General features: G+C 27.0%; 2 protein-coding genes across 2 annotated transcripts; one reads left to right on the top strand and one right to left on the bottom strand.

The window, feature by feature from the left end:
• Positions 1-4,002: 4,002 nt before the first annotated feature.
• LOC111033214 (zinc finger protein 525-like) lies at positions 4,003-4,752 on the bottom strand. The gene has a single exon (XM_022313854.1). The coding sequence runs from the start codon at positions 4,750-4,752 to the stop codon at positions 4,003-4,005; it is 750 nt and encodes a 249-aa protein (XP_022169546.1).
• A 7,055-nt stretch (positions 4,753-11,807) lies between these two features.
• On the top strand, positions 11,808-12,284 carry LOC111033213. The gene has a single exon (XM_022313853.1). The coding sequence runs from the start codon at positions 11,808-11,810 to the stop codon at positions 12,282-12,284; it is 477 nt and encodes a 158-aa protein (XP_022169545.1).
• Positions 12,285-12,584: the final 300 nt, after the last annotated feature.

The raw sequence follows: 12,584 nt of genomic DNA, 5'->3' as shown, positions 1-12,584 counted from the left end.
AATGTTAACCTAAATAATATAACATTTGAGCAGTTTTAGTTAGTAAGATTCTGACATTGTATGGCCTTCCTTTCCATTGATTAATTCTTTGTTTCCAAAACTTTAATAAATATGTACCTTTTTATAAATAAGTAGGTTCTTATTTCTTTATGCATAAAAAATTCTTATAATTTTTGTATTCAAATTATACCTATGTGTATTACATATTTGTTATGGTACAAAAATATTCTTTAACATTATGTTTTAATAAATCAGTAGGTAACCAACCGCCAACAAATTTGTATGTTCCTTTTTTTCATTATTTCGGAAATTTAAATAACACGAAACCAGCAATGTCTCAATGTCAAATAGCAACATATTTTTCCCCAAAGTGGATGCGGCTCTTTTAACGAAAACTTTTAATATGCAAGGCTGGTCATTAACGAGTTAAAAATTAAAATTAAGGTACAACGTCAAGTTAATATTAACTAAGTTAAATAACTCTTTACTTTTTTTTAACTTATTTTACACTTAAGTTAAATGTTTGATTATATACAAACCATTTATTTATAATTTCGTTGCTTCATGAAATATTAGATGGGTATCATAGTTCATAGAAACGTCCAAGAGTTTACAATGAATGTATAATTATTGGTTTGTGGTTAATAAATTAATGATAATTATTATTATTTGACATTTGTTTATTTATTTATATAATTAATTTTTTTGATATATAGATTAAATCACGCACTTTATAATATTTTTATTGATCTAAAGACCAGGAACTATGGCCATTAGCTGATGAAAGGGTTAAACGATCGGTTTGAATAAGTATTAAACGTGTGGCCTGGATTTTGTTGCTAAAAATTCCGGATGGTCACCCATCCGGGAACTAGAGACTGCAGCCGGTGTGTACACTCAGCTTTACGAAAGTACCTAACTGAGTGTAGACACCAATCCGCTGTAAATTTATTATGTATGGCACATAGTATTAAAGTAATAAAGGTAGCCTAATCTACAATACTATGAATTAACGAATTACAATTACCCTGTGTCATAACTGATGCCGACGGAAAACAACATAGGTGTAGCCTCTTATGTTGCCCATTTATTATATTCAATATTTATAAATATTTATAATTTATACTTTTTAGTCATATATTATTATCTATGAACATACAATTGTATATATTATTATAATTTATATAAATGTATTTATCCCCCCCCCCCTACAAACATGACTTAATAAGCCATTGCTGCGCACAAAACTTCGAACTTGAAACGATTTCCAAATACGTCATTCATTTTGTAGAGACCTAATCTATTTTTCTTGTGAATTTTAAAATTTTAAAATGTTTAGTCAAATTAATTTGTTTTCTCCATTAACAACAATGTTATAAAACTCTATAATATAAAATTCAAAAATATAGTTGAACATTTTTGCCATCGACAACATGTACCTATATCAACATGTTTCGACAACAAATTTACCCATAGCCACAAATAGGGGGGCCTGAGGGGATAAGCCCCTCAAACATTTCCTAAATTTGTTTAAGCTTTTTTGGCAATATTATAGTTCATGATGCAAAATTCGTATTTTTTTAGAATAAGTAATTCGCAAATGAACAAATTTTATTTATCGTGGTGTTATTTTTACTATTATTATACATATTTTGTAGGCTTGCAATAACCATAACCGTAATACCTATACCAAGAAATTAGATTACTAAGCATTTTTATTACATAGTCTATGGTTGTGGCTCATATAGCTTTAACATTTGACTATTAAACTTATTTTATACGGGCTATAAATATCAAAATACATCTAAATTTCGAAGTATTTTCTAATTTATTTAAAATTATATAAGTGGCAATCACATTACTAGTGAGCTGAGAGCTCAACCACATTTGAAAGGTCCTTTTCATCTATGAGAAGGATAAACACATAATGTCAGAGCTAACATGGCTCACTGCTGACTTACGAATTTAGCAATAGGTATGGAATGTCGAAAAAGATATTACAGTAGGTACTGAAATAACATTAAACATATTTGCTAAAACCAACAGAAGATAACAGCTTTAAATAAAAATTTGTTCTGAACTTATATTATTTTGTTGCTACTACTGACTTGTTGCCATAAAGCTATACTCAAGTATCAATAATTCTTATTGTTTTCCAGAAGTTACGTCTTATATGGTGTATAATGTTTATTATATATTATAAATATAATTTTGACAACTATTATAAGTACCTAGTCAAGTAGATGAAATAATACATTATACATTAGAAAAAATGTTTCGTACATTTTATTTTCCGTCAATATCGTAGGTAATTAACTATGCCGAATACGGTATACCTACCTGTATGTTTTCTTAAAAAAATATTAAGTTTCAATTACTTGCATAATTGCTTCATTCTGTAACTAGGGCTTCAGCCACCCCAAATCACAAATCCTATTTGTGCCTATAGCTGCATCTATATCATAATATGGTGACCATTTTTGGAAAGTTAATAATTGTTGATTTTAATTTTTACGTTTATTTATGAATTTAATTATTTATTAAAATAAATTATAAATATTATATATTTTAATAATATTATAAAACCATATCAATTCTATTATTTTATTATAAAATTGTATTGAATAAAATAGTACATGACATTTTTTATTGTTAATAATTTCTTACACAACTTTTAAAATGCCAATAATAAATATTAAATAAATTTAGATTTAATTATTAATTTAAGTATAAACTAAATATGTGCCAGCAGTTGCGGTTAAACATAATATACAAATAAAATAGTTTTGTTATTATTATTTAAGTAAAATAAAAAATTTTTTTTAAATCTATGGCTTAATTAAAATTAAACTAATTTCAAAGTTATTATTACAGTTATTTTATTCTATAAAATTTCATTTAAAATTAGGATTATATAAATACCTATTATCATAACATTTTTAATTAATTTACTGAAAAGTAGTAATGTTCATTAAATTTAACAGAATTGGTGGTATTTTAGTTATATTAAAGAAACCTGTTTTTAATTGATTAAATAATTAATTAATTTAATGTTCACTTTTAGTTATTTTAAATAGCTCATACATCACTGTCATGGATGTATTAAAAAATAAGTTTTATTTCTTTATATTTATAAGATAGCTGTGTTAAATTTTGAATTTAATTATACAATTTTAATAATAATAATAGTAATTTTTATATTTATTTTTATTTTTAATAGTTTATATATTTTTTACTTTATTAGAGCTCAACGTTATAGGTTATATTAAATTACGTAAAGGTCCTAACACAATTTATCTTACGGGTGTTTTTCACCTTATAGATGATGGCTTAAAATTATTGTTTAAAGAATTAAGTATCTTAGGTATATACATTTTTGTTTTTATAATTTCACCTATATTAGGTTTATTGTTTATCTTCTAATTCAAATAATTCTTCAGTATTGGGAATAATTCGTTTTATTTCTCCAACAATTTCTTATAAAGTACAAATAATAGTTATATACATTTAATAATATTAATTAATAAGTTTAATTTCAACAGTTTTTTTTATTTATTAAAAAAATTCCAATTTTTTTATTATTACTTAACCTATTTTTATCACAAATAAATGAATAATTTTTTCGAGGGAAAATCAAAATTCGTTAATCTTTAATCTTAATTATTATATTATCTGAACACCTGAAGAAATGATCATTAACTAAATGCCATTAAGTTTATGTACATAATTATGGTGAAATATAATATACCAACAGGTAACCATCCTCAAGTAAGAATACTATTAAGGTCAATGGTAAGTGGAAGACATTTTTTTTTTTGAAAATTTAATTTTGAAGCATGCAGTTTATTTCACAAAAAAAAAATACAATTTAAAAAAGTTCATAACATTTTTTAAAAAAATACAAAAAATATTATACACATTATAATACTATATCACACTCAATGAGCTCCATTATATAATCATATTATCAGTCTTAACTATTTTTCTTATGACTAGATAGATTTAGGTTGCTTCATTTGGGAAGGCATAGTTTACTATTTCGTCCAGTATTGAGTCCAGTGATTCTAGAGTTCCACCATTATCCAACAATGACTCATTTAATGGATTAAGAGTCTGATTACCCGAGTTTACAATCATGTGAGCATCGAGATCTCGTCTACGTGTACACGAAAAGTGACAAAAGTCACAATTATATGGTCTTCTACCTGTGTGCGTCCGCCGGTGCTTCTGCAGATTCAGTTTGGTGGAAAACGTCATTTCACACCTGTCGCACAGGTACGGTCGCTCACGCTCGTGCACCAACCGATGTCTCCTCAGAGAACTCCTATGTATAAATGAACTGTCACATATTTCACACAAGAAAGGTCTTAGAATATCGTGACGGTTAAAGCGGTGTACATCCAGTTCTCCTCTGGTGTAAAACGACATAAAACACTGGTGACATGGAAATTCTGGTCTGGGTTCTGTATGTATCTTTTGGTGTCTCTTCAGTGTGGCTCTATAGGAAAACCTCTTTACACATATGTGACATGCATGAGGCTGCTCACCCGTATGTGACCGCCGATGTACAACCATATAATAATTTTTTGTGAAAGCCCTACCACAAATATCGCATACATATGGTCGCTCACCCGTGTGTATTCGCTGGTGGGTTCTCAGACTACTGAGATGTATGTACGACTTGTCACATAAATCGCATTCAAATGGTTTCTTAACCATGTAATGTTGACTGCTACCAGCTTGGTCGCTCATGTTGTAAACGTTGGTGTTTCTACAGACGTTGTCACAAGTATTTCTTTTGGTGTGATATGTAACGCGAAAATAATTGAATTTTCTAGAATATATATCAAATAACATAATAATATTAGTGTTTGACAATGTAAAAGTATAAAATGTTTAAAATTTATAATTTATAATTTTATTTTGTGTATTTACCAGTTAGAGGTTGTTTTGTTAGAACAAAGTGGTTACTTGAAGATTTGAATTTCAAATTGGAATCCAAGCCAATGCTGTGTGCCTGTTATATCAACAATCGAAAATATAATGTTATAATAATATGTAATTACTGTAATATATTTAAAGTTTAAATGATCCTATAATAGTTCCATAATAGTATAAAGTAACACATTTCATAAGCTATATAGTCATACAGAGCCAGAAATTGAATACATTTGTATGTTTTTCTTTATTAGTTTTGTAAAGTAACTAGGTATGTAAAACATTCACAGTGCGTACATATCACTCTTAAGCTAATGAGTAGTCTTGCACAATTTGATTTTCTGTACATGGATTATTTTAGATTCTGAGCGGAGATGTGAATGTATTGATTTCACAATGATGTGTGTTTTTTTATTTTTTATGTTCGTCACTGTCATCACGGTTTGGGGACGTAAAAGTGCTTAGATTTTGTTCAACAGCAACTCTTCTGGTAGGAAAATGAATCTAGTTGGTGCATTCGGGAGGTCAAAACCTAAAATGTCTAATAGTTTTCAAAAGCAGCATTAAAAACAAACAAAATAATTAAGGAAAACCCAGAATTTTTATGAAAAACCAGTTTTAAAAAAAAATCGATTTTGGTATTTGATGTAACTCTAAAAAAATGACCGTAGATACATGTTTCACTGAATGTTTGTGTTAGAATTTTCTATACACCATAAAATTAATTCAAAATATTTTAACTCTTGTTGAATCATTTAGGCATGTGCAATTTTCGATTATTATTTGTTTTTCTAAACTACTGTCGATCAAAAATGTTTCGCTAAGTAAAAAAACTCGAAAATGTAGTACAAGATTTCTCGCTAGTTGTTGTTAATGGGGAAAAAATGAGCTTAAATCCACAATATTTTTTTACGAGTATTTAAATTTAGAATTTTTACAACATTTGTAAAAATCACAAAAATTAACAAATTATTTTAAGTTAGAATCACATAAAAAATTTTCTTTTTACATCTAAGATTTAAAAATTTAATACAAAATTGCTTATAAGTTTTCTACCTTTATCAAAAAAAAAAAATTGACCGTAAAGTCAAATTAAATTTTTATGGGTGATTGAAGTTGAATTGTTTACAATATTGGATGTTTACTCGATTTCTAATGTAGCGACTTTATTGTTTTGTTGTAATTCAAAAACGAATAAGTGTAGACACTTGAAATGTACACCATATGTTTATTTCATTAATTCATATATTCTTGATACCTAATATTTTCAAAATATTTTGACTTGTTTTTAACTGTTAACGGACATTTTCTATTTCCATTTTTTTTAAATATAAATTTTAATTAAATTGTCAGGTTTTTTTGCTACACTGTATAATTAAATGGATTTGGCCAAAATTTATTTTGACTTATATTTATAGTTTAAATAAAAAATCCTATTTCGCATATTTTTGAATATTTTATGGGTTAGGGCATAAAAATGCATGTTTTAATAATTTTTTTTGTGTATAAATGCTTTTTTTAGTAATAATATATACATTTTTTCGGGCAATTTGTTCTAAATTGACATTAAAATATTAAATGTATTTGTATTAACTATGACTTCTATAGTTTCATGGAAACTATTCTATTTTTTCTCGGCATTTAACGTGTAATATTGACTGAAATTGTACAAGATATCTCGATAAAGTTAAATAACAGATACAACTATTACTACTATTAATAAAAAATAACAAACAGTTCTCAACAAAAACAAAAGATTTCAAAGTATGGGTAATATTTCAAAAATATTAACTGCAGGGGAAAAATAGAACGTAGGTAACGACATGACGTATTTCAAGTTAGCCCCAATAACTTCATGGGACATAGGACGTTTCTTTTCTTTACATAAAACTATGTTGGCATCAAACATTAGGTCTTTCAAGTTTAAAATCAAAAGAAATGATAGATTGTACTACTTTAAAGGTAAAATGTGATTTTAAGCAGAAACATAATCTATTTTAATAAGTTTATTTCTTTTATAGATCTTGTATACCTACTAGTCTACAACGAAGATCAAGACTAGTAAGCCAATAATTCATATACTCACATCAATATGTAACAAAAAATATGTAACTAAAATTAATAAAAAAAATTATAATGAACAAATTAAATATAAAAGTTAAATTGTTGTGGTTTTTTTGAAAAATTAGAGCATATTTTAAGAATTTTTAGAGCATATTTTGTTATTTTTTTAGTGTTTATATGTAAGCATATTTTATACTTTTTAAGTGCATTAAATTCACAGCCTTGTAAATTGTACTGATTGAGTAAAATAACATGAAAATCTAATATAAGATTCTTAATATGTTGTTACAATAGCAAAAAATGTTGAAAAACATTAAAAATGCATGTATAATGTATATAAATGTTGACAACATTTATCAAATTGAAAAATGATTTTGTAGTTAAAAATGTATAAAATTTTCAATTTTTATGGCTAAGGATCGAACATTCAAAACAAGGTTCTACTTAAACAGTTTTTTCCGTAACTAAAAAATCTTAAAATAATATAAATACAGTTATGTTTTACAGACATTTTAAGTTCAAATTTGGACAAAATTACATATTAACACAAAGAATAACGATTTTTGTCATTTTGTTGTAATTCGGTTCAAAAACAGCACAATTTTACATAAGTATACATAATATTTTTCCAGTATCGCTAATAATTTAAGAGTAATAGTATGAATAGAATTAATTTAACTTACGGGCTGTCGTTATAATAATAACTCATTATAATTTTGATTAACTTTGTTGTGGCAATTTTAAAAAGGATAATATTATAATCTACTTACAAATTAAAAAGTAAAAAGCTGGTAAGTGGATGTCGTTCTGCCGTATGTTAGGTGTCTAGAAGGTAGCTGTAATCGATGGTATTACATTTGAATTCGATGATATGATATCATTGAATTCAAATTTAATACCATCGATTACAGCTGCCTTCTAGACACCTAACATACAGCGCATACAAAATATTATCCTTTTTAAAAATGCCACAACAAAGTTAATCAAAATTAATCAAAATTATACATTTTTGTTAAAGAAAATTAAAAAACTGTGTAGATTATTTTGAATTAGAAATTCATAACTTCTTTTTTTAAATCTTAAATTGAAAATTCAATAAATTCAAAACAAAAAAGTCAAATTGAATTGAGTTGGATTTTTTTTGGGCATCGGATATTCATTATTCACCCATAAATTAATAAATTATCAAAGAACGATTTTCTTATTTTATTTAAATTCAAAAAGTATTAACTGTAGGTTAGGTTACTTGAGATTCAAACCAAATGTTTTTTTTTATACCTTTCTATACTTGGAAGATTATAAAAATATTTCGACACGTTTTAAGCTGTTTACAGACATTTGAAATTTTCATTTTTTCTAGTTTTTGGTGTATAAATGTAGATAAAATTTTTATCTTTCGGTCTAAAAGCTTGATTTTAATACGAGGTTCCTTAGCATTGTTACAATAGGTAGTGTTTTAAAAATATTAAAATGCATAAACACAATTTTTTTATATCTACTTATGCATTTGAAGTACAAATTTGACAAATTGTATCGAATTGAAAATGTTCTTATTCTTTTGTAGTTAAAAATGTATAAAATGTTCCAAGTTAAAATATATGCATAATATTATGACGAAGTAATATTATAATTATATTATATAGTAAAACTCTTGAATAGTGGATAATCTCCAATTTTTGAGAGAGTAATTGTTTTAATTCATTAAGGGTTATTATAATATTGTTAATAATAAAAATAATATAAATATTTAATAAAAATAAATATGTATTTAACAATGGCCTTTTCTTTGTTGATTTGGTTCCAGGGAAAAAAAAGGTAGTTGGTCAAAATGTCGACAGATAGGTAAGTTCGTTTGAATCTGGGACCTTACCTTACTACCTTTTTTTCCTCGGGACCAGTGGTGCAAATCATTTTATTTTTACACGAGATAAACCTAGCTCACCAGTCGACACTCACCAACCATCATTAATCATTATTAACTTAATGAGATATAGCCTTCAAATAAACAGATAAACATTTTTTTGAAAGTAATTTTTGTTTAATTTTACTTTGTCATTGAATACTTTTGAAGGTATACGCATACGCATAAACACGAGCGGATCTCTGCAGCTCATTCCTGGCTCCCCACACGCATACGAGAAACAATAAGCTTCTATCACAGAACAAACAGAAGGGAATCTTAAGGCTCATCGAAAAACCGTCCGACATTTCTGAATTTTAAACGTGCTGCCACATACCGAGAAATTCCCTTTTTTTAAAGTTTTCTGTGGTTTGTGGCTACACGGTTAGTCAGCAATTCCACTCATAACAACAACAACACATGGGCAACCATAGATAACATAGATTATAAATCGGTTTGATTCACGATTATAGATAGTACTATCTATAATCGTGGTTTGATTATTTGAATATAATAATATATTAAAAATTTGAACGAACAGTGTTGCACGATATAAAGAAAAAAAGAGAAATTCCCGGTACGTGGCAACACGTTTAAAATCTAGAAATGTCGGACGTAGTTTTATCATCTCCCGTAAGAGCCCATGTTAAATGAAATAAGATTCCGTTCTATTTGTTCTGTGCTTCTATCAACATAGGTACCTTATCAATTATTAATACAAGTGATGATAAGCACTTGTCCAAAAATTGTTCGGGAGATATCCGATATTACAATTTACAATATGATATTATAAATTATATTTATTAATTAAAATTGTAATTACAATCTTTAATCTATATCGTATGCTATGTGCCTATAAGTAACGCTGATGTTAATTTTATGTATTGTATTGTAATTATTTGATTGTACCTAATTGTTTTAGCTGAATAAATAAATATTATATTTATTATATATGTCCCCAGACATTTAAATTAACTTGATATTTTTTTAAAAGAACCATTAATATATTATGTTGTTTAAAATTGTAATACGAAACAAAATAACATTGTACATTAAATTACATGGGTTTTTTAAAATTGTAGGATAGAATTGAAAAATTCATTTTTATAATTTATTATACTTGTATAATAGATCTACAAATTAAAAAACCACTGGGTAAAATTAGAATGAATCAAGTATAAGCTTGTACTTTGCTATTGATAAGACCTTACCTTATAAAAATATATTAACTGAGGTGTTATAGGTAGTTAAATGCTTAAAATTACTAATAATCATTGTTATTATATTGTCAATAAGTTAATACTTAGTATTACATCAAAAATAGGGGTAATATTTAATATAATGTTGACCTTAGGTAATTGTTGCTCCATTTGAAATAATTGTTGTTGTCTATTAGAATAGGTACAAAATGTGTTATTGTCAATGCACATCTTGTCATATCAATCTATATGTTACGGGCAAAAGTCGAAATCGGGCAAACCTCAGAAATAACGCGAACTGCCCACAATTCTTTGGCAAAATGTCATATTTCGGCTTTTGACCGAGCAAACCTAGTTATGACCAACCTAATTTGGGCAAAACTGTGTACTGACTTTTATCGTAATGGCAAAACCGTAGTGTCTTATATACGTTCGATAATATTAAATAGTCATTTTTGTCGTACGAATTTATTACGATTATAAATGACCCCACGTATCTTGTTAATTTATCGTATTTTATCAACTCGTTACCTATATTAAAGGTACATAAAATACACCTACTGTAGTTCGTATTTTTGTGAGCAAATTTTTGTACGTCTTTAGCAATGGCTAACGAAATGTGTGTGTCTGATTTTAAAACTAAATTTGAATTAAAACTTAAAGAAATTGCAAAAAGTGAATGCAGTGCTCTAACAAGATATGATGAACTCATAAAAGAGGTAGAACAAGCGAAGTCAATTCGAAGAAAACAACGAACGAATACAGGAGACTAAATAGATTTGACGTACTCACAATCGGTGAGTCTAAAAAGTTAATAGTTCCACCAAGTAAAACCAATGCTGACATTTATTTTGTAAAATGCAATGAAATGTTCGATATATTACACACGGCTCATATAAATTGTGGTCATGGTGGTCGAAACCGAATGGAGCATTCAATAAAACAAAAATACAAAAATATTACCAGGGATATAATTTTATTATATTTACAGTTATGTGAAATATGTAATAAAAAACACTCTCATCCCAAAAAAGGTTTAGTAATAAAACCAATTTTATCTAAAACTTTTAACTCTCGTGCACAGGTCGATCTGATAGATATGAAAAGTAATAAAGATGGTGATTTTAAATTTATCTTGGTTTACCAAGACCATTTTACTAAGTTTGTTTCTTTACGACCTTTAAAAACAAAAACTGCAAGCGAGGTTGCATACAATCTTATAGATATTTTTTGTATATTTGGAGCTCCGTGCATACTACAATCAGACAATGATAGAGAGTGTGTAAATCATATTATAAATGATTTAGTTCTAATGTGGGATGGTTTAAAAATTGTGCACGGGAAGCCACGTCATTCGCAAAGCCAGGGGAGTGTTGAGAGAGCTAACCAGGACATCGAAAAAATCTTGGATGGAAGAAAATCAGTCTAGGAAGTGGAGTGAAGGATTAAGATTTTGTCAATTTGCCAAAAATAGTGCTTATCATGCTGGCATCAAACAACCTCCATATGAACCTATGTTTGGAAAAAAGTTAGTCTTGGATTAAAAATGTCATTTTTACTCAATGATATAATTAATAATGTAAATGACGAAAATGACTTACTTCAATTTGCAGAAAATGAAAATGAAATGGATGTATTAAATGGAAATGAAAATTAAATGGAGGTATTAATTGAAAATGAAAATGAAATGGAGGTTTTAAATGAAAATGAAAAAATTTAAAAAAGCACGGGAAAAGGCTACTGATGGATTAGTTGCGCAAGCAAAAAAAATGAAATTACTGAGTGAAAATCTATTTCCACCTCTAACAGTCGAAACGACAGTGAAAATTCCAGTGCCTTGTGTTGATAGAGGAAAAGTCGATGCTATTAATGTGTTAGGTGTTATATTAAGTGTTACTGATGATGGATTCTATAAAATGGGAACCAAAAATGGAATTTTGTCATCACTTTATGTCAGAAACCAAATATTTCAATGCAAGGAACAATTTATTAGTAGCAATGATGTACCAAATATCGAAATACCACTGAGGACTGCTAGTACTCAAAATGCATTAACTGGAGGACAAGGGTTTATTTTTTGTTCTTGCAAAACTAAGTGCACTACAAGACGATGCAAATGTAAGCAACAAAATATTTTGTGTAGTTCTAAATGCCATGATTCTAATATGTGTAGCAACAAATAAACAAATATATTATTTTTTTATTATTATACTCAATTATATCTGTACAATATTTTTTATAAATAATTTTTATTTTAACATTATAAGAGTACGTAATATCATTATATCTTTATTATTATTTAAGTGTATTCAATTATATCTGTACAATATTTTATGATTATTATTTTTTTATATGTGGTTATTATAAACACTACAGTTTGGCTCAAGTGAGGTTTAAATGTATTAATTAAGTTTATTCAATTATATTTGTATAATAATATTTATTTTACAATTATTTATATTTAATATTATCGAACGTATATA

Source organism: Myzus persicae, unplaced genomic scaffold, assembly GCF_001856785.1.
Source record: "Myzus persicae strain clone G006 unplaced genomic scaffold, MPER_G0061.0, whole genome shotgun sequence".
Lineage (NCBI taxonomy): Eukaryota > Metazoa > Arthropoda > Insecta > Hemiptera > Aphididae > Myzus > Myzus persicae.
Note: the sequence above shows the minus strand (reverse complement) of the source record. Positions and strands in the feature narration are given on the sequence as shown.